Genomic DNA, 25,604 nt, shown 5'->3' on the forward strand with positions numbered 1-25,604 from the left:
GATTAATTTATTAAAGCAACTATAATATTGACATAAAATTTTTAAACGAAATAAGGAAAGTTTAACTATTAATTAACTTAAATAGAGAACTAATTATGAGCAAAATTTATGTATATCAATCAATGACCTAAAATAATAACACTTTTTACCAGTGGAAAATATTGCTCCATAATTGTAATTGATAAGTCAATATTCATGACCCTAATAAGAAATACTAAACGACAAAATAAAATTATTAAAGTAAGAAAGCAACAATGATCCAATATATTAATTAACATCTGCATTATCGGGAATAAAACAATGATAATAACATCGGAAATATCAATTTTTGCAACTAAAAATCTAATTCCAAAAAAAACTAATTAGTGTTTAAAAATGAATGGTTAATATTTGAGAAAGTTGTACTACTACGGAAAATTCACCAGAAATAAATTATCTAAACTTAATGAAACTATTTTGAAGAAAGTATTTGATATATTACAATTATAATTATGAAAATTAACCTTTAACTAGATTATTCGCGTATAGCGCGTAGATAAAAGAAAAATAATTTATAGGTCAAGTTATACTAGAGATCTAAATGCTTATGTAATACAAATCTAAAATTTTATTAAAAATGAAAAATAAACATATTTTTTTAAATATTTTAGTAATTGCCACCTTTTTATTAACTTTAATAGTAGAAGGAGCTGAGTTTAATGAAAAAAGTGGTTCTAAAGAAAATATAGGCCAAATTCAGAAAGAAACATTAAGCCAGGAGAGTTTGGCTTTATTAACTCTGGTATCCAATACATATGAGCGGAATTGTTTAGTTGACATAATTGTTAAGCTACTATTTTCTTATTCCGCTTTACTACTTAAGTTTTCATATTTTTTCAATGAAAATGTTCTTCATGAGCAAATAAAAAGATTGAGAGAAACGATTTTTCACGCAAATTTAGAGTCGTTCTTTATTAACAAATATTTGCTAATAGACTATAAAAAGTTGGAACATATGTATAACAGTTGCTTTGATTATTTAAGATATAGTACAATTAACCAATTAAATACCGAGTCATTAAATCAGCAGTATGCATTTATTATGAATATAGTTGAAAATCATGCCGAAATAATAAAACCAATAAGAGAATCTCAAGCATTACTTGAATATTTAATTTCTTGTGATTTAGATTCAAGTCTTAAATCAATGGTTTCAATACTAATTAATTATGTTTCCGAATTTATTAGTTTGGTAGAAGAATCTATAAAATCTTACAAAAAAAAGAAAAGAAATTTTAAGAAATTTTTTGATTCAAGAAAAGATTTTTTGAGCAAAGCTAATATCGACTTGGTGGTTTCTAATCAAAAATTACAGATTATGATGGAGATGAAAGTTAATTTTGAAACAAACAAAGTATTATTAGAAGAATATAATACATTTTTGGAAAATCCGGATCAAAATTTAACCGAAGAAAAGGCTTCTCAACTTAAACAACTATATAATGATTATTATGAAAATAATGAATGTACCGAAGAAGAAATATTAGAAATGGAATCTTTATTATCAATATCTATGGAATTATTGGGACTAATATCTGCCAACATGTTTTATTTTAATAATCAGGAGCTATCAGAAAATATAAGACTAGTTGAAGAAGCCATTTCAAATATTAATAAAAAGATTTCGACAAGAGGCACTGAAAATAATTTTGATGTAGAAGACAGTTTCAGAATAAAGAAAAGAGTAATGGAAAATTTGGACTATGAAAAAGTAATAAGCTTAAATAATTTATCTTCCAAGTTTAGTAATAAATTATCTAGAGACGTAATAATTAAAAATCTTAAAGGCCTCTATTTATGTTTATTAAACATCTTGAAGATGTTAAAAAAAGAATTTCAATTAAATAAATGTGGCAAATATATTCAAGAGCTAATGCTTTTGGTTATCAATACTTATGAAAAAATAGGAAAAGAATGCGCAGCATCTTTAAAATCAAATGAAAAGAACGAGAGTCTAACAATTTTACCTTTAGAAACTATTCGCGTTATAAGAGAAAGTACTATATCTAAATGTAAACAAATAATAACTGAGCAGGTAGAGAAAAAAAAGGAGAAAATGAAAGAAGAAAAAGAAAAACAAGAAAAGCTTGAAGCGGAGAAAAAAATACAATTAGAACAAGAGAAGTTGGAATATAAGAAAAGACTTGAGAAGCTGAAAGAAAGAAGTAAATCAAAACAAAAAAAATCATATCCTGAGGTTAAATATGAGATAAAAAAAGTACAAGAGTGTGATTCTATAATATTAGAAACTCAAAAAATGATTAGGCCTACTGTTAGAAATAAGGCTGAAAGAAGAAGAAGGTTGATGGAAGAGATAAATAGGTTTAATGAAAAATCAATAAAAAAAGAACTAATAAGAGAAGCGGTTAATAGACAAAGATTAACAAGAAAATCTAAAAAAAATTTAAGTTCAGGTGAAAGGAGATCTAAATCGCATTCAATGGAAATGAATAATGCCCAAACAAAAGATCAGATTACACATAGTATTGATATAGGAAGTGATTCAAGCCAAAATTCTTCTAATGAATCAAGTGGTGATGAAGAGACTTGTTCATCTGATGTTAAAAAGAAAAAACATGTAAAAAAAAAGGACTTTAGCAAATGTTTGTTACCCGTGATTAAACTCGTAGAGGATTCTATTAATGAAAGTAATAAATCACACCAACAAAGCAAAGGAGAAGGCATAAGTGAAGAATCCGAGGGTGCTTGTTCAAGTCATGTAACAGAAAAAAGAGTTTCCAAAAAAAGACTTGCAAATGAAAAACCCGGTGATACCCCATTGGTCAAAAGTACTGTTGAATTATTTGGCGAATCATTTGTTTTTGAAACAAGAAAAGTTGGTCAAAGAGGAGCTATGGAAGGAACTGCAAAGAGCTCTTCCTTACGTGAAACTTCGAATTCCCCCTCTTCTGTTTCACAAATAGAAAGTATAACCGATAAACAATTATTTGGAAAACAATCAAACTCAGAAGCTCGAAAATCAAGATCTGGAGCAAAAAGCAGTAAATTATTTGTAAGAAGAGCTTTATCTGAGCCTCCTCTGAGAAATAAGCCAAGTTCAAATTTGAAAACTAGGGCAAAATCTATTCCAAGAACTAGATCCAGATCCAGATCCAGATCTAGAAAAAGAAGAAAGTCAACATCTCGTTCAAAGCTGCATTTAAAATCTGAAATTTATTCAGATGATGCGACTTCAGAAATGATTTCAAAGTTAATACAGCTAGAAGAAAGAATGTCTTATTCTGTAGATGATTCACCTGGGTATAAATCCAAATTTATTCCTATGTTTTCAAAATCAAAAGTAGCTGAAGAAGCACAATCCGTTGATATTTTCAGCTTTTTTAATATTGTTAATCTCGATTTTTTAGAAATCACAGAAGTTTCCACTATTGAAGAAATAGAAGCTGCCATCGAATTTTGCAGTGAAGAGATTACTCGCATTCATACTGAAATCCTACCGCTATTGACAGGCTGTGATCTAATTCAAATGAAAAACTTTCAAAAGGATCTAATAAGCCGATTAATTAGATTACTTATTATGTTTAATAATAAAAAGAATGAATAACATGCATTATTCTGACTTAAAATGAACAAAAAAATATTATATTTTATGGATACATAATGCTTATTTTACTACGAGATAAATGCGTCAGATTAATTAATCTTTGAATTAATTTTGTTTTTAAAGAATTAAATATTAAGTTTTTTTCATATAAAACTACAAATAATGCTCTACCTGCACTAATGTTTGCATTAATTAAAAATCTAAATTGTCTTTTACGAACATAATGAATAGTTTTTTTTTCTTAATTCACCCGTTATTTTCTGCAATTAACTTGTCTTATTTTTCTATTAAGTTGATATAGTTGAAATGTATTGGCGCCTAACGATCTTGAGCAGTAATGTAATTTTGGACCGACTATCTGCATTGATTATCTGCAAAAAAAAAAAAATTATGTAATAATGGGAAAAATATTAACAATACATGGTAATGCTTTTGATAGATGATAGAAGAAATATTACGTACTATATCAAATGAACCTGAAATTTTCTATTTGCTATTATCTGTTCTTTATAGTAATTATTAATATATTAATTCTGTCAAATGGTGCAACAGTTCCTGATAACAGAAAGTCATTATCAAAGGAAACAGGTATTTATAATGGTTTTGGAAACCAGGTAAAAGAACAAGACGCCCTTGATCCCTCTGAATTATTGGCTCAAATTACAAGTTCAGGATTATTGTCTTGCAGATATGAGACCAACTATTTTATGGAAAATATCATCAAATTTTTGGTAAAATACTTGTCATTGATAGTAAATTTCTCTGCAATATTTGATGATAGAAACTATAAATCTATACATAAAAAAGTAAGCAATATGGCATCATATTTAGAGTCGCGTTCCTCTTATTCACATAGGAGCAAAATATTATTTAATACTCATGCCAATGAATTACTTCGTTATGTTAATCTTGCTGTGAACAATAAGCTTTTTTCTTTACTTTTCACTCAATCTAATAATATTTCAAAGGAAGTTATTGATACTATAGTAAGAAACTGGGAAAATATGGTTCATACAATTTCAAAAATGGTAATATTACTCGAGAAATTATCTTCATTAGAAGTTGATTCAAATCTCAGATGTTCAGCAAAATTCTTGATTGGGGTTTCTAATGACTGCCTCAGAATGTTTAGTAAATGTATTCTTAAATATTCTAAAATGACTACATCACAATTTAATAGTTTGTTCGCATCAAAAATAGAACAAATTTCCAAATCAACTCTTTCAGTTGAGTTAAACGATGATTTTGGCTATTTAGTAAATATGGGATCTAATTTTGAGAAGATAGTCAAGTCTATTGAGGCTTACAATAAATTCTTAGAAACAGGGGACCCTACTTTGAGTAGTGGAGAAATAGAGAATGCAAAATCAATTATTGTAAATTTTTTTGAAAATGGAAACCTAGATGAAACAGGTATATTTAAAAAAGAAGAAACAGCACTAATTTCTTTTGAATTTTTAGGTCTTGCTGCCATGAACCTATCTTTACTTGACAAAATAAAGTTTCTTTCATTTAAAAACGAAGTTGAAGAGGCATGTAAATCAGCAACATTGATGATTAATTCCAGAGGAACTGAGATAAGACTTTCTCAAACTGTAGTTGTTACAATTAGGGAGGAAATAAGGACTCTTATGAGATACCAAGAATTTTTACGATTAGATTTCACAGTAATGAATTTGAATAACTCACTTTTGAAGAGCCAAATACTATATTTCATGAACTGTGTTTATGAATTATTGCTTAGGGCTTTCGAAATTGTGAGAAAAGAGCAATCAGGGGAAAGCGGTGGAAAGTATATTAGCACAATATATTCCAGACTAAATCCACTTTTTGAAAAAGCATTAGATCACTATAAAAACACAATTTTAAACTTTGAACAAACGCATACAAAATCAAAAAAAACAAGTAAAGTCACAATTTCTAGGGATGATAAAAAAATTATGAGAAGAATTTTGAGCAAGGACAGTTTGAAACCAAATATATATTTAACAAAAATTAAAAGTGACTCTGCGAAAAAAAGAAAAATTAAAATAAGAAAAAATAGTAATTTGGACAGGCTCAAACAAAATGTAGATAAACAAGGGATTGAAGGGGCAAATAATGGCCAACCCAAAAAGAAATCAGAAAGACAACTAAAAGCTCAGATATTATCAGAAACATCCCAGCTATTGCGTGTAGCGAGAATGATGAAAAACCAACAAAGTTATTTAAATAAAAATAATATTGCCGACATTTCTAGTGCTATTGGAACGGTTCTGGAAATTTCTGGTGAAATACTTTCCTCTGATGGACTAATATCTCATGAGGAACAGCGAGAGATTATATCGGGTGCTAATGACTTTTCAAATCTTGTTTCTAATTTAAGATTAATTGGCGATATAACTAATATTGAATTTTCGTTATTTGCGGATAATTCTAACGAATCTAGTGATCCTGATAATAAATCAATTAGAAAAAAAACAAAAATACTGGAACAATACTCGGATCAAAACTCGTTAATGACAATAGAAGAACGAAGACCCAAGTTAGAAGATGTGGTAAGTTTAGATTCGAGAAAATCGATTGATATCAATAAAAAAAAAAGAAAAGCTGACGAAACAGTTAGACCATTGAGTCAAATTGGTCCTACGGCTGATTTATTTGGTAAAGATGCAACTTTTGCAACAAAAAAAGAATCAAGACGCACAAATAGAACTGATAAAGATAGTAAAATAAGACGCACATTTAGAAAAAGTTCTCAAACTCGACAAAAACATACTAGAGCAAGAACTAATTCTTCAAACAAAAATTTGAATGGTAGTTTTTCTTTAGCAGACAACAAAAGGACTTTAAAAGGAACTTCTAAAAAATTTTACAATAAATCATATATAAACAATTCAAGAAGAGCAACGAAACGCATATTATCGAAAAATCAAAGTTGCTTTATTATAAATAAAAAATTGATTGATGAAAGAACACTTGTTATGGTTCCTCCGACATTATTTGGACAAGAAATTGTTCAAAACATGATTTCTACCTATAATATTAAAATTCTAAACTTTTCTCACGTTTCAGTCGGCTCATCGTACAGTTTTATAAAACAAGCCATACTATTTTGTTGTGACGAAATAGGTCACTTATTTTTTGAGATATTCCCATTTCTCTCAGGTATAGAAAATATGATTTTAAAACAAATTATAATGCAGATGATTATATTATTTAAGAATTTAGTATCCGTTTTAATTGCGAAGGATAGGAAAAGGTCGGGATTATCACGAAGGATAACAAAGTAAATAGTAAATATTTGAGTTTTAATAACTTAATGTAATATATTTTTTATAATCAGAATTAAAATATCAAACTATTACTTTGTTTAAACCGATATTCAATTTTACGTTAATACCTTAATTTGCGCATTTAAAAAAAAAACATCAGGCTTTAATTCAGCTCATTCAACAGTATTGTGTGTATATTTTTTATGTGTATAAAGAAACTCATTTATTCAAAGCCTATTTGAAATAAGAACAAACAATTTATTTGAATATTGATTTCATGAGCCTTGACGTAAATTTTCTTGATAAATGCAAATTATTCAATTATTTTTGAATAATTTAATGAAGAAATCTTATATACAAATTACAAATCAATATTCTGCAATATTTGATTGAAATTCATGCATTTATCAAAATAATTCCAAATATTTTTTTTTGGAATTAAATTTGGATAAATATTATGGAATTTATATACAGTTTTGGTTAATTTAATATATGAGAGCATTATTAATTTGAATATTATTGTTCATATTATAATCATATCTATTAGGTGACATGTGTCGTTATTCAAGTTTAGTCTGACTAAATTAAAAATTAATAAATTAGGAGCAATTAAGGATAGTTTTAAAAGTTAATTTTCCTCACAGATATTAACTCATCTATGTTCATATTCATAAAAAACGCTCTTTTTTCAAAGAAATGCAACATAAATAATTCGATCATATTTTTAATAAGACAATAAAGTTCAATATAGGTTTTGAACTAAAAACTTTAAAGACTATTGTATTTCGGGTATAAATTTTGCATTGAATAATAATATATATATTGTAATTAATTTTCTTGTATATCTATGAAGTTAAAAAGTTAAGTTTATTTACAATATTCTGAATACATTATACATATTTTTTTAAAAAAATTCAATAGTATACTTGGAAAAGGGCAATCGGCAAAAAAATAGATGGTTTTAATTCAAAAAAATAATAAAATTTAGAATGCTCATTTGATAGTAATTAAATTGAATAAAAAACTTTGAGTAATAATAATTACGAATTATACAAGAAGTTTCTTGAATAAAAGAAAAAAAGTAGTAGTTTTGCTTTTAAGATGACAACATTTAGTTAACTTATTATAGTAAGATCAATACTTGAAAAAGGTTGTTATTTGATTATTTTTCAACTTCTAGAAAATTTTAATTATAAGAATACATAAAAATTCAATATCTTTGTGAGTTGAAGAAAAAAAATAAATAATGAATTAGTCTCAAATTTAATATTTAAAATTCAAATAGCCAAGAATCTTCTGAATTAAGATGATTTTTGTCCATATATAAAATTATTAATCAAATAGTTTGGATAAATTTCAAAATTTCTAAAATTAATCATAACATTAACATAAAATTTTATCGTAACAAATGATTTATTTAATTAACAGCCTAAATTTCTTACAATAAAATTAACTTTAAATAATTTGTGTTGTATTTCATTATTGTTTCTTATTGTTTGAGAGAGGTTTATTTTTTTATTAGTTAAAAATGAACTTGAATCAATGCATTATTAATTCTTCAAGAATAAAATCCCCACGATTACAAAAAAAAAATGTGAAATAAAATGTACTGTTATAAAGTCATAAATTCAAGTTTTGAATGTTTTATCAGAAATATTGTAGCAAATATGTGAAATTAGATTCAAATTTAATGTTCAAAAAAATCTTTGAAATATTTCTTGAAAATATTGTTATTGCTAAGGCATTAATTTCAAATAAATATAAAAATAAAATTATATTCATTTAAAAGAATCTTATTATTTCCTAAACTGATTATTGGTAATAAATGATATAATTTTAAATGATTAATAATAATTTCGTAATTAGAAAAAAAAATTAATTTTGAATACAAAAATAAAATTCACTAATTGAATTAACTATAAAGTCGAAAGTCTATATATTTAGATGAATTAAAATAAAAAATATTTAGTATCTAGAAGTTATGATTTAATAACTTTAGCAGCAAATGAATCTAGTAAAAAAACAAATTGTTTCTGGAATTTGTAAAAGTCTTTAATAGGAAAACTTTAAGGGATTAAAATATGATTAAAGAGATTATAAAATACAAAACAAATAATGCAAAACAAAAAAAAGTAACAAAGATTTTGAAACTAAATAATACGGTAATAAAAATGAAAACTTTGGAAAAGTCACGATTAGATAGCATTGGGATCATTTAAATTTACTCGAAGATGATTCTGTTCCTTTTAAGTAAGAAATTTTGATTAAATTAAAGTAATAGCTTTAAAATTGAATTCGAGGATTTAAGAAGGATTTTAATTTCTGCTCTTGTACAAAATAATCTCTCAGTTGGAAGAAGAAATTCTAGAACAAAATAAAGTGATTGGGATTTTTTATACATAGTAGTCTTATTTTATGAAACTAGCTCTACTAAGATTCAATTTCGGATACTTTCATTCATTTCTCCCAATTCTTATTGTTAAAACTCTAAGGCAAAAGAAATATTAACTAATTACTGAAGAAATTACTCTATTATTAATAAATATTTATTTGTAAAAAAATGTTTTTTTTTTTGTAAATATATTTAAATTAACGTTCCTAAAATATTTTCACAAATTTTATTTTCATATTTATTAGCTCGAGATGTTTTATCGTTAAATAACTAAAATATTCTAAAAATTCCCTATTAAAAATGTTTATTACAAAAAGTTTTACGGAAAATTTAAAATAAATGGCAAATTATTTAATAAATCATTCAATGAAAAAATGATCTGGTGATATTTTTAAATCTGAAATAACAAATTCGGTTAATCAATGAGTTTAAAAAAAAAATAGCACAATACATAAATATAGTTTTTGTTTAGAGTCTGAATAATTGTCATTTATTTTATATTTATTTTGCAAAGATTGGCAAAACAAATAATCAGGGTAAATTTTAAAAAAATTTTACTGATGTCAAATATAAAAAAATAGTTGTGGTTTACCTGCATGCAATTAATTACGTGTAAAAAAATAGTAATTATCGCACCGGTGTATGTAATTTTGAAAATCAAAAATACTTGTGGATTACCGGTATGCAATTACGTAAAAAAAACTGGTTTGTAAAATAACGGTATATGTAATTTAGAACCAAAAAAATATTTATTATGTGGATTACCGGCATGCAATTAGTTAAGCATAAAGCAAAACTCAATATTGCACCGGTGCATGCAATTGGAAAATCAAAAATATTTATGTGGATTACCGGCATGTAATTAATAGTGTACAGTAAAAGCTATTAGTACACTGGAATTATTAATTACCAAAAATAAACATGCAGTATTCCGGCATGTTGTTATGTGAGTTCTTTAATTTATTACAAAATATTATGGTTTAAGTAATATATACATTTAATAACATTGATAATGCTTGATTATTACAATATAAATTTATTAGAATAATACTTGAAATACATTAATTAAAATTTTATAGAGTGAAAAGTGATTATTTTTTTAGAATTAAAAATAAATTGATTTAAAAAACAACTTTTTTCAAATAATTGTAATTTAATTTTATTCAAATGCTGTATTATCCTTGTAATAAACTCATTGTTTGGATTAGTAAAAAATTAATATCGTTCACAGAGAAAGAACAAATTTACATCTTTAAATTAATTTAGTAAATTGTAAAATTAGAGTATTAAATATTTATGAAGAAAATAAAATAAAGAAAAAATTATTTAAATTAAAATATTTAGAAATATAATAAAACCACTAAATATTTTTAAGTTTTTAAAATTAGAGTGTAGTTAATTTTGAGAAAATTATTGCACGAAATACACACAATTATTACATAAACGTATAAAAAAAAAAAAAAAAAATTGAAAAAATAAATTAAAAAAAAGTTTTAATTATCTATAAGATATTTAACTATAATGAATACTCACAATAGATCCTCAACGACAGATTATTCATGCTATTATGACTTTAGTAATGCGCATGAGTATTATCAGAAATTTGACAATACTATGTTTATGAACCAAAATAATTCACAATATTCAGGCTCAATATACAATAAGGGTCTTTCAGCCCAAGGACCTAACTTTTTGCATAGCAACAAGATGAATCTTTCTACGGTAAAATTGGATGTAAATAATAACGCTCCTGCACTTATGAATACATTAATAGAAAAGAATAAGGAAATAAAGAATATGGAGAAAGAACTCAAAATAGTGAATGAAAGTAATATATTTCTCAATAATAAAATTGAAATGTTGAAGATTTTAGCTGCAAACTTTGGCGCAACACAAGAAGATATCGAGGCCACAATGTCAACAAATGACATTTTTTGTATTCCAAAACCGTCTATTAACGTAAATTATCCCCAAACAGATTCATCATATGAAAATCTACATGAAAAAATTGATGATGAACTTGATGACCTGATAGTTAGTGACAAAAATATCATTAATCTTAATATTGATGATCCAGTAAAACCGTTTAATGATGAACAGAGTAATGAATCAAAAAATACATCAAAGAGCACTCGAATTAAACAACGAAATGAAGATCAGAGTGAGAAAAAAGTAGATCTGAGCCCAAAGAACCTCTTAAAGAGATCATCAACTCTACTTAAAGCTACAAAAAGTTTGACAAACAGCATTCAAGCTCAAAAATGCACTAACAACAAGTATTTAACTGGTACTAGATTCGGCCCATCTATTCGACAAAAAACAATGATGCAAGCTAATGCCAATAAGAGATTATTATTATCTAAAGCAAAGAATATTTGATTATTCAATTGATCTACTAACAATAAATCAAATTTGTCAATTTGCACTTAGGCGCCAACACATTTTAGTTTTTCATTTTCAATTCTAATTAGGTTATTATTTATAGATAAAGATATTTATAATAGATTCACATATTTGATTAATTTCTCACAAATTATTAAACAATTATTAAAACTTTTAGTCAAATTAGTGCTTAATTTTAATATTTAATTTTGTGTGTTGAACATTTTTCTTTTTTAAAATATTTTCTTATTCACACACAGTATACGTCGTAAAGAATGGTTTAATGTAGTTTAATCAGCATTTAACTGTAATCAATTAAAAACGCTTTGTAAATTACATGCTCACATTTGTTAAGCAAGAAATTATATAAGGTTCATGCCTATATAATTTTGAAAAAACAAACATATAATTAAGTTTTCTTCATTGTAAATAATCAAGACAATATTAGTTTTTGTAAGCAAGAAAAATGCACTACAGCTTCAATACAAGTGGAATGATGCAACCTCAAATACACGTGATGCAGAATCATCAACAATTTAGCGGTATGCATCATCAAATGGGAGGGGGAGTTTGTTCTCAGCAGTTCTATCATGAAAATGGGATTGGTAATAACAGAGGATATTCGGATAATCAAAGCTATCAGCAAGGAAACTTCCAGGCACAACAACATATGCCACAGTATTCAATGATGCAGTCGCAACAGCAACAACAACATCAGCATCAACATCAACATCAGCATCATCAACCAATGGGAGATAGGAATCTGGGTAGGGCAAGAGCTCAAACGAGGGGCCCATTTTCGAGAACAGCTGCAAGTAGGTCAACTACTCCTACCCCAATGAACAGAACAACAAATTTGAAATCAAGGGAATTTTTTCAAAATGATGAGATTGGAATGCTACGTAGATCTTCTGAATATTCAGAAGTTAGCAAGAATCCATCTTTATCTCAAATTGAAAATAGCAGCTTTAATGGCGAATATAATAATTATAGTAGCCACCAAGATATTCCCCAGACCCCAACAATTGGAGGTGGAAGATCAGAGCATGGATCAAAGCTTAATATTATGAATCCAGATCATATTATAGTTCAAAAATTGAATGCTCCTTTAGAACCAACTCCAACTCATGTCGCAAGAATGAATAAAATGAGGCTAATGGGATTATTAAATAATAACAACACTCCTATGACTCAAATGACACCAACATCTTCAGGAAATAACAATTTTGGAATGAGAGATTTCCATGCAATCTCACGTCAATCATCTTTTCCACCTCATTACCAAGAAAAGTACCCCCCAAAGTCAACAAGTAATTCTAATAATACAGCAGCTGCATTTAAAGATAGCTCACCGAAAGTACTCGGATCATACGTTTCAAGACAATTAGAAGAAGAAGTAACAAGGTTAAGATATTTGGTAGACTCTCAGACGAAGAGGATATCAGCATTGGAAATGAGAAATAAGGAACTTGAGAACGAGTTGATATCGACCAGGAATTATCAACAAATGTACCAAAATTTGTTAGAAAAAACTAATTTAGGAAATCATGATGAAGATGAAAATGAATTGGAAAATAATGAGGGACAAATAAATAATGAGGATTATAATGAGAGAGATCATGATGAAGCAGAAGAAAATGTTGTTCAAAAGCAAAAAACTATGGCAAGCGAAATCAAATACGTCAGACAATCAAGCGAAAAGGGAGCTTCAATGTTTTCAAACATTCATCAATTTTCGGCAGAATCTGCACTAAGAAAGGCAGGAGTACCCCCTGGTAAACCTTCATACGTTTATAGGCCACCAAACAACCCTGAAATGATTGATGTAAAACTTGCAGAATTTCATAATTCGCGTAGCTCACTAATTAGATGGTCAAAAGTTAGTAGCACAATATATCTATTTGGTACAACTCAGGTTCAACTAAGAATTTCAAGAGGAAATCTTCTTGCAAAGCCAGAATCATCTGAATGGGGTAATGGGAATTTTTGGCCAATTGAAAAGTTTGTTTCTGTTTTTGAGCCAATTGAAAGAGCAAAGATGCCAAATAATTGATTTACAAACTCAAAAGCAACAAATATTAAATTTAATGAGTAATATCATTATAGAAATATTATAACTAATAAAAACGGTATTTATTGTTAGATGAAAAGTTATTTTTAATTTAATTTGATTTATTCGATTTACAATTTTTAATAATTCAAGGCATGCATTAACAATAAACTTTACCGCCGAACTTTTAAATAACTTGAACATTAGAATAGCAATAATAAAATGTTAAGTTATATACATCAAACTTTTGATATTGAGCAATCCAAATATGTTTTCTACTGCAGTAAAGCTAGCAAACTTAGATGATTATCTAGAATCTTCTCAAGATTGTATAGTTTCACTTTTATCGGATAAAGATGATACAAAGCCAAAAATTGCAGTGATGAGACCTGCAAAAGCCCAAGGTAATAAAGATGATAAAAAATCAGGAACTAGTGATAAGGCAACAGTAAATGTGGCAGATTGTCTTGCTTGTAGCGGATGTGTAACTTCCGCGGAAGCTAAGCTATTAGAGGACCAAAATGTCTCAGAATTTATGAATATACTTAAGCAGAAAAGGCTAACTGTGGTATCTATTTCGAACCAATCATGCTCTTCTTTTGCCTGCCATCTAAATTGTGATCTAATAACAATTCAGAGAAAATTGTCGGGGTTATTTAAACATATTGGAGCTAGGTTTGTAATGAATTCAACAATTTCCGAGTATATTTCCTTATTAGAAACAAAGTACGAGTTTATTTCAAGATATAAGGCAAAATCTGATCTACCAATGATTATTTCACACTGTCCAGGATGGATTTGCTATTCTGAAAAGAGTTTAAATAGTTCTGTATTACCTTTATTGAGTAAAGTTAGATCAGCACAACAATTACAAGGAATTTTGATCAAGACTTTGACTCTTGAAATATATAATCAATTATTATTTCTGTATAAATTTAGATTAAGCAATTCTTATAGAACAAATATGAATGTTAAATCAACCTTTACACAAAACGATAACTTTGTTGAACAAAGTGATATTTTTCATGTTGCTATTATGCCTTGTCATGACAAAAAATTGGAATCAACCAGAAGTTCTCTTTCTTTGAAGTCATCTGATAAAAATTCTAGTTGTCCTGAAGTTGACATAGTATTAGCAACATCGGAAGTTGGTGAAATAATAAAATTAGCAGGGTTTAATTCGCTATTGGACGTTCCAGAAGCTCCACTAGATAATTTGTGGCTTAACCAGAATTTTCAAATTACTAAAAAGCATAATCTATCTCTTTTAATTACTGAAAATTATGTAAGCAATCAAATTCTGAATCAGTTTTCTTGGTTGATTCCTTCATATTTTAACTCAAACTCAGGCGGATTCTGTGAATATATTATAAGAAGTGCAATCAAAGAACTTGCTGGAGATCATATTGATAATAAAGTTCAACTCCCATTTAATAAGTTAAAAAATGATATCTTAGAAGCCAAATATATTAAAAACAATGTTGAGCTGAATTATTGCCTTGCTTACGGATTTAGGGCAATCCAATCTATCTCTCGTAAGCTTAATTTGCAAAAGAACGCAAGCCAAAATACTCAGTATAAACAAAGCGTTGTAAATCATGTAAATTATCACTTAATTGAGGCTATGGCATGCCCAACAGGATGCGTTTCTGGCGGAGGCCAGATACTTTCACAAAACGATCAAAATGATGATAACTCTGATTTAAATAAGCTAAGAAAAAATATAAAGTTTATTGATGAGGTTCAGGAAGCTTTGTATAAAGGTATTAATTTAAATAAAAATCAAGAAGTTATACTGCCAGATGAAATTCCAATTGTGAATATTTTGTATGAATATCTAATTCATATAGACAAACAAATTGATAGAAGTTCTGGCTTAAAACTCCCTTTTCTTAGGAATGATTTCGTATCCATTAATGAAGTACCAACTGCATCTTCGTTGAAATGGTAGATAGTAACATTTCGAATTGTTTCTGGCGCCAACATGTAATTTGGACCGGTAATATTGGCTATATTTGACAATGTAAATCATAATGTGGGGTACAGTATTGTTTAATTTCATCCTACGTTTTGAGATTACTAAATAAAAAAAATATTTTATATTTTCTAAAATTGTTCATTAAGATATTTATTTTTTTCAATTCTTTTGCTATATTCTTGTTTATACTTATGATTTAAAAATGACTCTATTGCAAGTTATTAGAAAAACAAAAATGAAAGAGAAAGAAATGAGAATTTTAGTGCTTGGTTTAGACAATGCAGGTAAAACAACTGTTGTTAGGAAGTTTGCTGGCGAAGATATTTCTACAATTCAGCCAACACTAGGTTTTAATATCAAAACACTATTACATGGTAAATACAGATTAAATACTTGGGATATTGGCGGCCAAAAAACAATAAGAAGTTATTGGAGAAACTATTTTGAAAGCACAGATGGGATAATTTGGGTTGTTGATTCAACTAATATAGAAAGGATGGACTCTTGCAGCGAGGAATTGCACTGCCTTCTTTCCGAGGAAAGGCTTTCTGGAGCGTCCTTATTGGTTTTTGCAAATAAACAAGATTTATCTAATGCATTAAAGCCAGAAGAAGTAGCGCATGTAAGTTTTTTTGATAAAATTAAGTTAATTAAATAAATTTTGTTAGGCTCTTGGTTTGTCAAATATTAATAACAGACATTGGAGAATTCAGTCATGCTGCGGACTCGACGGGAAAGGCCTTAATGAGGGAATAGATTGGATTGTTAATGATATTGCAACAAAAGTATTCTTATTAGTTAATTAGCCCAATTGGTACTATATATTAAATAACTACAAAATAAACAATATAAAATTTATAGATGATCAAACTACGACGAGTATTCCAATCTAAATAATAATATACACTTAATCACTATTTGTTTCAGACATTCTCATGTAAATTTTTAATTTTTTATTGCATTGGTTAGAATTCCACTGATAAGGATTCAACTTTATATCTTTAGCCATTAAATCGGTATTTTCTTTATATTTATTATATAGCCTTTTCATGATCATTTCCTCTCTTTCTCCAAGTTTCTCCGGAATTGAGTTATTTTCAAAAACAGGAGGTAAAGTACTCAAAATAACTTCTGGACTTAAGGACTACAAGTTATGAACAAAAAAAAAAATAATTTAAAAAAATTAATTGCGTATCAAGAATGTCCAGGTTTCAATCCTATAGATAAAAACTTACTTGAAAATTCTGGTTAATGGTCTTTTTATTGTCCCATACAGAACGCAAATTCTTATCTCTTATTTGCTTCTCTAAATCTACATATTTGTGTTTATTGCTTTTAGTCCTTCTACTCACTTTCTTAAGTGTTCTCCTTCTACTTAGTTTAATTGCCATTATGTTAATTACCAACCACAGCCTTTCTAATTTTAATAATGTATGTTACATTCACTTTCCATTTTGACAATTACCTTTGAAGGCGCCAATTTTAGGTACAGTTAAAATCGTGATAGAAAAGGCGCTAAATCATGTAGATTTAACAAAATTCCACACATTGTATTGTTTATAATTAAGATTTAAAGAAAAAAAGAGGATTGAACATAAAGAAATAACAAGTATACATATAAATACTCTTGGAATACACTCTATGTACGGATTTATTAAGTTTTTTGTTGGGTTTTGCATTCCAGCATACCATTCCATTTTTGCTTTAAAAACTCAAAATCATCATTTAATTAAAATATGGCTAGTATATTTTTTTACAGTTGTCTTTTATGAGCTGATTTTATCATTCATTTTGGACCCTATCTTTAAAGTTATTGATTCCAGGCTTCTATACTTTAAGACTTTATTTGTTGTATTATATATCTTCCCTGAAACAGGATTTCAAGAATCATATTTCAGTTTTTTTAGTAATTATTTAAGTAAATTATTCATTCAAGTATTTGAGTACATTAAAAAAATATCATTACCAAAGACAGATCTTTCTGAAGAAACTTCAGCCTCAAGTTCACCAGCCCCATCAATACCTGAAGAAGGAGATATTAAAGGTATAACATGCTTGAAAGAATCCATTTCAGAGGGTACAACTCTTGCTCCAAATACTCCACTTGGAAAGCTAACTACAGATTTTATTCTTTCATAGATACAAATTTAATTATTATAAACTATAGTATGATAAAATAAATACTAATATTAAAATAAAAGTTAATCCAAAAATGGCTTTGATTAACATTAATGATTTATTATCAATCATTTTTTTTGATGAGAATTTTGAATTAAAAACATATCTTTTTTGAGAAAATATTATAGCTTTTTTTAGTGTATTTTTGAAATGACAATTGGATAACGAATCTATCAAATCCAAATCATTATATCTTTTTAATGTATGATATAATAACGAACAGTTCAAGTATTTTGAAGCCCCTTCATTTAAAACTTGTTTTATAGGCTCTTTGATGTTTTTATGGTTTAGGATTAAGTTTCCAATATTCAAAGAAAAAAGTTTTTCAATATTTGGGAAAAAGAACTCATTAACATATACATTTTTTATATCTGTTTTTCCGGGCTTGTATTTTAGCTGGGGAGTGGACTTCAGTTGAAATACTGAATATTTCCCAATCAAACTAGCTATGGGCATTAACTTATTTCTATTCAAGTTTTTAAAATCTGCCAAACTAAAGTGTGTGAACCTATCAATTGAAGCAACTCCTATTTCAACTTTATAATGCTTACTATAGGAGCTTTCGCCCAAACTGGAACATCCGATTGCATAAACATCTTCAAAATCTAAGTGGTTATGAAGTGTTGAAGCCTGGCAAGTTTCTGATATTATGAACATCTTTTTAAATCTTTTGTGCGCTTTCATTTCTTTGATTGCATTAGCAAGTTCAAAAGATGTCATTTCTTCAAAATCTTGAAATTTGAGAAATCCATCTCCTCCATGCCCTGTTAGAAATATAAATATATTTGAATCTTCATCTGAAAGAAGTCTTTTTTTATTTGGAACACTGTCATCGTGCTTATTTGTTAATACTTTGATGAAATTTGAAACAGTAACTTCATCTTCCCTGTAGTCTACGTCTGCACATTCCATAGTTTGTGTATGATTGTTTAAGTTGTAGAAAAAATCAAAGTCTTCGCTGTACACTCCACCAGGAATTGAATTTCTAGTATTACAAGGAATATTTTCTGCCAACATTAAAATAATTCTGTCATCTCTAAAGCCATTTTGCCTCAGATAATTATAAAAACTTAGTGCATTTGTGTTATGTCTATAATTATACCAGTATCTAGATGTTGACACAATAACTGCCCAATTGTTTTGGCTTTTTAGTTGAAGAAAAGAATATTCAAATGTTTTAGTTCTTGTGAGAAGTCCTTGAAAAAGGATTTCTAAAGAATAGAATAACAAAATAGTAAAAGCTGAAAAGATCTTCATCTTATAGTTTTCAAATCTTCATGTTTGATTATGACAGTATTATTACTGTGTCATTGTAAAAATTAATTATTCAATTTTAGTACATTTTATTGCACATTCTTAATAAGTGGGGAGATTTACCGCAAAAAGTTATTAGTTAAGAAAAAATACTTCTAGTAAAGAAATGTAGAGATATTATTTTTAAAAAAGTGGTTTATATATATTTTTTAATTAGAATAGAGGGTGTCAAGTTCATCTTTACTTTTCGATAGAATGAAGCCTATTAAGAGAGTTGCAGTTACTCATCTTGAGTGTGGTATAGGAGGCGCAGAACAACTAATGGTATTAGCATCTCTAGCATTACAGAGCTACAAATCTTCAAATGAGAAAATCGAGCTGACCTTGTTCACTTCTTACCATGATAAGTCTCACTCATTTTCTGCCACAAATGATGGCAGGATCAAAGTAAAAGTTTATGGAAATTGGATTCCAAGAACATTTTTTGGTTACGGTACAACATTATTTTCCTATATTAGAATTATTTATACTTCTCTTATAATGTTTTTTTTCGTAATGATGACATCATTTTCACTTGAGAAAACAAGTAGATACTACGATGTGATTTTGAATGATCAAGTTAGTGTAATCAATCCTATTTTGAAATTGATGACTAGAAGACTAATATTTTATTGTCATTTTCCTGATCAGTTGTTGGTTAGAAAAAGAGATGGTTCTCTTAGAAAAATGTATAGATATGTCATGGACTTTTTAGAGGAATTTGGCATGAGATATTGCGATTATGTATTTGTAAATTCAATTTTTACCAGAAAGGTTTATATAGAAACATTCAAAGGATTGATTTCTAATGCAAATAAATATCCTCTTACTTTAAGCTATCCTGAGGTACTTTATCCACCAGTAAATCTGGAGGATATCCCCTCAGAAGAAGAATGTGAAAACTGTTTTTCAAATTCAAAAATACCTCAGCAGCTGAACAGAGCACCAAATGTACCATTTTTCTTATCATTAAATAGATATGAAAGGAAAAAAAATATTGAACTTGCTATTAAGTCATTCGCAATATTACGTGACCAATACAAGCCAGGAGAGAAATTGTGTCTTGTTATTTCTGGAGGCTATGACAAAAGAGTTTCAGAGAATATCGAGTATTTTGAAGAACTTCTCAGGCTTGCTAATTCTTATGCTTTTAATGTTTATATTGGAAATGAATGTATTGAATCAACTGATTCTTGTTTCTCCGTTGTCTTTTTAAGGAGTATTTCTGACTCACTTCGTTGGTCTTTACTAAGAAAATCAATTGGACTTCTTTACACTCCTGAAAATGAACATTTTGGTATGGTTCCATGCGAAGCAATGTCTGTGGGGACTTGTGTGATTGCCTGCAACTCTGGCGGGCCAACTGAAACAATAGTGCATGGAAAAACTGGTTTTCTTTGCGAACCAAATCCAGAAAATTTTGCGATTAGAATGAATGAGCTCATTAAAATTAGTAGAGACAGTATAGAGAGCTCAGTTTGGAGTAGTTCGTGTAAAGAAAGAGTAACTGCATTATTTAGTCAGAGCATTTTCCAGAAAAGGCTCTGTGAAGTAGCTTATTCAAATGAGACTAAATCAAAAGTATTCAAGAAGATAAAACATTTATAACATGAGAAAATAAATTATACAGTTTTAAAAATATAATATAAGCATTTGTACTTCGAAGTTAACTGTTTAGTATTTTCTCTATTAAAACTATATATGAGGAGATGAAAGAGCTGGAATTAGGCATAACCTCACATATAGACCTCTTTTGTACCTTATTTAGAGTAATTCTAATTTTTTTATATATAAGTTTTTTTATATTACTGTTAAATTTAGTGGAGCTCAATGAAAATAGGCATTTTCCTACAACTTTACATATTGTTATCAGTGTATCATCTTCTATATTTATTCTGATTTTAGAATTATTTGGAGAAATATCTCTGGTTTCGAAATTTATGGAAAAAAGATCAATGGGAATTAGCTCTTGATTTGAAAGAGAACTGCAAAGCCCCAACATGATCCAAATAAAAGTTATAGTTCCATTAAAATTCAATTGATGAATGAGCGAAATACAGATTTGCACAAGAGTTGTTTGATCTTTGTGGCTTGTGGGGAAATTGGAATAACTATCACCATCAAACTTTTCAATGAAATCAACAAACCTATGTTTCCTCTCTGCTTTAGTTTGTTTGAATAGTTTTAATTTATTAGTACCTAATATAACCGATGAGTTTAAATCATCCTCGTGCAAACATAAATTACAAGAACTTGATCTCAACAAGTCAATATTCCTACTACATATCCTTAGTAAAATGTGTTCAATTCCATCATAATCTGGTCTTAAAGCTTTATGATCCGAGTCGTTTGTGTCAAAATGGCATTTTGGAATTGATGATAATGTACAGAAAGCTCTGGTTAGATAAATCCAAGTAAGAATAGCTATAATCGGAGATAAGACATCTTCTATAACACGTCTATTCCCTGTAAGTAATCTGTCTATTAACAAAAGTCTTTTATCGCATTTATCACCTTTACAAAGTATTAATGCTTGAGCAAGCGTGAAGATAAATTTATTGGATTTCTCTTCATCAGAAATCAAAGAAGTTATAATTTTCAAAAAATCTGTCCCATCTAAGTCTAGCAATTCCTTGGAAAACTCCAAGCACATCTTCCTTTTATTGTCTATTGTTCCATTTGAACGATTTGCATAAACGCCTTCAATTAATCCCAAAATTGCCGTACTCATTTAAACAACGAGATATCAATTTAATTGGGGATCATTTGATATAATGCTCAATTATTGGATACCTTTTATCTTAAAAAGTCAAAGATGTAGCATAACGGTGCAAACAGCACCTTTAAAGAAACGAGAACTTTCAATAAAATAAAAAAAAAAGATATGGCGCCACCCCACTGATTATTTTTAGAAGATAGTATATTGGCAGAAAAAAACTAAGTTATTTAAAAATCTGCAATTAATAAAAAAAACATTGCATTTCTAAGTATCTAATTAGCTATCTATTTGATTGTTTTCTTATTATCCGATGGAATTTTATTCTTTGACATTAAAACTTTGAGCTTTCTCTCACGAGCCTCTTGATTCTTCTCATTAAATCCAATTTCCTCCAACATTAGCAAGGCCTTCTGCTGAGCAACAGTAACCCTATTCATATTTTTCAGTACTTCATCCTCATCTAGCTTTAAAAGCTCCATTTCTTTTTTCATTTTGCTCTCAAATTCATATACATAGGGCACATCTTGTTCTGTTACAAAAGTAAGAGAAATACCTGTTTTATTCGCACGGCCAACCCTACCAATTCTATGGATATAATCTTCAAAAGATCTTGGAAAATCATAATTAATGACAAACTCTACATCAGGTATATCCAAACCTCTTGCAGCAACACCGGTGGCAACTAATAACTTGCTCGTTTTACTCCTAAACTTTCCAAGAGAAGCAAGCCTTCTTCTTTGATTCATCAAACTATGTAATCCTGTAACAGAGTATCCCATTATTTCTAGGCAGCTTGTTAGCATTTGACATTGTTGTTTTGTAGCAGTGAAAATTATTCCTTGTTTTATTATCTTATTTTGATCAATAACTTGTTCTTGCTTCTTTATAAATTTTTTCTTGTTTTTGGTGCCAAATGTTACATTTTCGTCAACATCCTCCTGAGAATCCTCAAAAAAAGTTGAATTTTTCTCGAATTTTGCTTTATCAACAGAATCAATGTTAAAGAAATGAACATTGGATAGAATATAATGTAAATATACAAGTCTAACTCTATGATTCAGAAACAAATACATCTGTCTAATCTTCTCAACAGGTGAGTCGTCCGGGTTTTCGTTCACAATTATCATCGGAAGTTCTTGAGGTTTCTTTCCTTTCATTTCTTTGGGGGCAGTAGAATAATTGTTTACGATCTCTTTAATGGCATTTGTTAACGTAGCAGAGAAAAGCAAAGTCTGGCGTCCAGTACATGACTTTGGAAGAATAGACAATATAGGAAGCATATCATCTTCAAGAGATTCGCTCAACAGTCTATCAGCTTCATCCAAAACGAGAAATCTCAAATTTCTCAAAAGATCACTTATATTGCTCCCCGGGTACGAAATGATCGATGACAACCTTCCTGGAGTTCCTATTAATATATGAGGTCGCTTCTGATTTAATATATGTATCTGTTCAGATTCGTCAAATCCTCCAGTCAAAACTTGACAATTTGCATTTACCTTATTACCAAACACCTGAAATTGATCTAATACCTGATATGACAATTCTCTTGAAGGAACTAGAACAAGACCAAATACTGAAAATGGATCCTCTGCCAGAATTTGAAGTATCGGTAAGCAATAACATAAAGTTTTTCCGCTTCCAGTTGGAGCATTTCCTACAACATTCCTTCCTTTTAGTATATATGGAATACTTTTGGACTGAATTGCCGTTGGAGTTCGAATTTTCAACGAGTCACATGTATCTTGGACCCATTTGTGAAGTCCTAAGTTCAAAAATTCCATTTCTTCATAATAATTAATAATACTTAGCAAGATTTACTAATTTACTACGATAAATCTATTTTCTCTCGAAATTTGACCTTTCAAATTTTGGCGCCAAAATTTGAATTTGTATTTATGTAATGAAAGTTCATTACAGTTTTGCATGTAAAAGTAGTTGTTCAAGCTAATGGAATTCATTTTCTATTAAGAATTAAATTTGATTTAGTATGAGCAATAATTTTTATTAGAAATATCTTTTAAGATTTTGAAATTTAAATTTACCTATTAAGTTAAGCTTGATTTATAAAGAATTTAGGATTTCCTATGCTCCAACTAGAACTATTCGTTTTTGAAAATCGGCTGATATTACTGGCACTGCATAGTATTTGGCCAAATACCCAATTTTCTTCAAATTTAATTCCGTTTCTCTTTCTTCCGTAAATCTCAATTCCGCAACTCTTTTGGTCATTGCCATTATTAATTACGAAGTTACTCAAATCAATTGAGTATGAATTTGCATTATTGTATAATTTAATGCTGAGCTTATTATTCAGAAAATTACAGTCACATAAAATAGTTTTTCCCAAAATTGTTTCTCGAGTTTCGCAGCTAAAACCCTTTTGAACTGCATACTTATTTAAAATTGTATATAATTGTAATAGCCTAATTTCTGGTATGATTGCTCCATATATATTTAAGTTTATGCTAAATTTAACATTAAATTTAGATTTTACTTCTTTGTCTATCATTACTTTAACTATGGAGCCAGATTCTTCATTTGATAACAATTTTTCATATTTTGAAGATTCTCCTCCATTTTCATTATAAATTGCAAATATCAAGGAGTCTTCATTTTTATTTGCTCTGTTTTTATCCCCAAGCCTACTACATTGAAAGGACATAATATATCTACCTTTAGAAGGTTCCATAGCTTTCGATGCTGTTTCAAAAATTCCAACTCCTTGGATTGAGTTATCATTTAATCCAATAATTCCATCAATTTTATTTTCAACTATGAACTTGTACATATTCTGAGAAAACAATTTAGATTTAAAAAAAGGAACCTCAATCAGAAGTTCTGAAACTTTTATCTTAGAATGTAAGCTTTTTTGAAGTATCTTAATTTTATCTTTTTTCCCAACTGCAAAGCATCTATTCACAATATTAGAATGATTTTTTGATAATAAATTGTTATCCCAAATCCAAAACCCAATTTTTGAGAAGTTCAACATCAGTCTAAGAACATTTCCATTTTCCAATTTAAGTTTTAATGTTCGAATTATTGTCTTTCGTTTTTCTTTACTACTTCCTATATTAGTTTTCTCTTGACAAAATAAAACATTTCTTGTATTATCATCCTTTTGAAAAGTAGTTCTATTATCAACTAAAATTACTGGATTATTAAGTAAGTTAAAGATATCTTCATCTATTTCACAAGGTTTAGACTCTATATTATAATTCATTATATTACTGAAAATTTCTCCATCTCTCTCACTCTTTTTTTTTAAATGTAAAAGTGTTTCCATAAAAAACCCGTATTTATAGCTTTCTAAGCTATTATGATTTTCAAAGAAATGCCAAGATGGTGGGAATTCTATTTCATTAAGGTTTCCAGACGAATTTAGACAATGTGTTTTTAATATTATTAATACAAAAGTCAAAAATAATAAACTCATTGATTAGCAACTACAATAAATGATTGATTACCAAAAAAAACTATCTAGCTCATATTATTAACTTAAATCGTAAAGTTAAATAAAAATTAAATTTATGCAATTTATTATCACTTTTACCTAAAGTATGCTCTATTTCTCGAGTTCAATTCTCAACTTTATAATAAGTTGCGTTTTGCATGCAAATTATTAAACTAGACAAAAAATAAGTGTTTCAAAGCAAATTAAATACTGTGTGATGTCAGCATTGCATTTAAAAGTAAAAAATCTCTTTGGTAAATCTTCAATTATTACTTCGCAAAATTATCTGTAATAATT

The 25,604-nt window shown here is 28.2% G+C and overlaps 12 protein-coding genes across 12 annotated transcripts; 8 read left to right on the plus strand and 4 right to left on the minus strand.

Annotated features, from left to right (window-relative positions):
• Positions 1 to 616: 616 nt before the first annotated feature.
• On the plus strand, positions 617 to 3,604 carry cgd1_150 (predicted secreted protein, signal peptide; the record flags this gene model as incomplete). Its single annotated transcript, XM_627877.1, has 1 exon — positions 617 to 3,604. The coding sequence occupies one exon, from the start codon at positions 617 to 619 to the stop codon at positions 3,602 to 3,604; it is 2,988 nt and encodes a 995-aa protein (XP_627877.1).
• Positions 3,605 to 4,074: 470 nt separating this feature from the next.
• Positions 4,075 to 6,876, plus strand: cgd1_160 (conserved hypothetical protein; the record flags this gene model as incomplete). The annotated part of the gene is made up of 1 exon (XM_627878.1): positions 4,075 to 6,876. The coding sequence occupies one exon, from the start codon at positions 4,075 to 4,077 to the stop codon at positions 6,874 to 6,876; it is 2,802 nt and encodes a 933-aa protein (XP_627878.1).
• A 3,895-nt stretch (positions 6,877 to 10,771) lies between these two features.
• Positions 10,772 to 11,629, plus strand: cgd1_170 (hypothetical protein; the record flags this gene model as incomplete). The annotated part of the gene is made up of 1 exon (XM_627879.1): positions 10,772 to 11,629. One exon carries the CDS (start codon positions 10,772 to 10,774, stop codon positions 11,627 to 11,629), a length of 858 nt encoding a protein of 285 aa, XP_627879.1.
• A 469-nt stretch (positions 11,630 to 12,098) lies between these two features.
• Positions 12,099 to 13,685, plus strand: cgd1_180 (hypothetical protein; the record flags this gene model as incomplete). Its single annotated transcript, XM_627880.1, has 1 exon — positions 12,099 to 13,685. One exon carries the CDS (start codon positions 12,099 to 12,101, stop codon positions 13,683 to 13,685), a length of 1,587 nt encoding a protein of 528 aa, XP_627880.1.
• Positions 13,686 to 13,950: 265 nt separating this feature from the next.
• cgd1_190 (narf-like protein nuclear prelamin A recognition factor) lies at positions 13,951 to 15,633 on the plus strand (the record flags this gene model as incomplete). The annotated part of the gene is made up of 1 exon (XM_627881.1): positions 13,951 to 15,633. One exon carries the CDS (start codon positions 13,951 to 13,953, stop codon positions 15,631 to 15,633), a length of 1,683 nt encoding a protein of 560 aa, XP_627881.1.
• Positions 15,634 to 15,862: 229 nt separating this feature from the next.
• Positions 15,863 to 16,457, plus strand: cgd1_200 (ADP-ribosylation factor-like protein 2 (ARL2), putative; the record flags this gene model as incomplete). The annotated part of the gene is made up of 2 exons (XM_001388097.1): positions 15,863 to 16,282; positions 16,329 to 16,457. Coding segments are annotated over 2 exons (549 nt in total), but the record flags the coding sequence as incomplete, so codon positions are not given.
• An 844-nt stretch (positions 16,458 to 17,301) lies between these two features.
• On the plus strand, positions 17,302 to 17,799 carry cgd1_210 (hypothetical protein; the record flags this gene model as incomplete). Its single annotated transcript, XM_627882.1, has 1 exon — positions 17,302 to 17,799. The coding sequence occupies one exon, from the start codon at positions 17,302 to 17,304 to the stop codon at positions 17,797 to 17,799; it is 498 nt and encodes a 165-aa protein (XP_627882.1).
• Positions 17,800 to 17,814: 15 nt separating this feature from the next.
• Positions 17,815 to 19,095, minus strand: cgd1_220 (glycosylphosphatidylinositol transamidase, involved in GPI anchor biosynthesis; the record flags this gene model as incomplete). Its single annotated transcript, XM_627883.1, has 1 exon — positions 17,815 to 19,095. The coding sequence occupies one exon, from the start codon at positions 19,093 to 19,095 to the stop codon at positions 17,815 to 17,817; it is 1,281 nt and encodes a 426-aa protein (XP_627883.1).
• Positions 19,096 to 19,314: 219 nt separating this feature from the next.
• cgd1_230 (ALG-2 like alpha-1,3 mannosyltransferase) lies at positions 19,315 to 20,739 on the plus strand (the record flags this gene model as incomplete). Its single annotated transcript, XM_627884.1, has 1 exon — positions 19,315 to 20,739. A coding segment is annotated over one exon (1,425 nt), but the record flags the coding sequence as incomplete, so codon positions are not given.
• Positions 20,740 to 20,797: 58 nt separating this feature from the next.
• Positions 20,798 to 21,862, minus strand: cgd1_240 (predicted secreted protein; the record flags this gene model as incomplete). Its single annotated transcript, XM_627885.1, has 1 exon — positions 20,798 to 21,862. One exon carries the CDS (start codon positions 21,860 to 21,862, stop codon positions 20,798 to 20,800), a length of 1,065 nt encoding a protein of 354 aa, XP_627885.1.
• A 272-nt stretch (positions 21,863 to 22,134) lies between these two features.
• Positions 22,135 to 23,634, minus strand: cgd1_250 (ATP-dependent RNA helicase, putative; the record flags this gene model as incomplete). Its single annotated transcript, XM_001388098.1, has 1 exon — positions 22,135 to 23,634. The coding sequence occupies one exon, from the start codon at positions 23,632 to 23,634 to the stop codon at positions 22,135 to 22,137; it is 1,500 nt and encodes a 499-aa protein (XP_001388135.1).
• A 269-nt stretch (positions 23,635 to 23,903) lies between these two features.
• On the minus strand, positions 23,904 to 25,289 carry cgd1_260 (predicted secreted protein, signal peptide; the record flags this gene model as incomplete). The annotated part of the gene is made up of 1 exon (XM_627886.1): positions 23,904 to 25,289. The coding sequence occupies one exon, from the start codon at positions 25,287 to 25,289 to the stop codon at positions 23,904 to 23,906; it is 1,386 nt and encodes a 461-aa protein (XP_627886.1).
• Between the last annotated feature and the right edge of the window lie 315 nt (positions 25,290 to 25,604).

The sequence above is a fragment of the Cryptosporidium parvum genome, chromosome 1 (genome assembly GCF_000165345.1).
Source record: "Cryptosporidium parvum Iowa II chromosome 1, whole genome shotgun sequence".
Taxonomy (NCBI): Eukaryota; Apicomplexa; class Conoidasida; order Eucoccidiorida; family Cryptosporidiidae; genus Cryptosporidium; species Cryptosporidium parvum.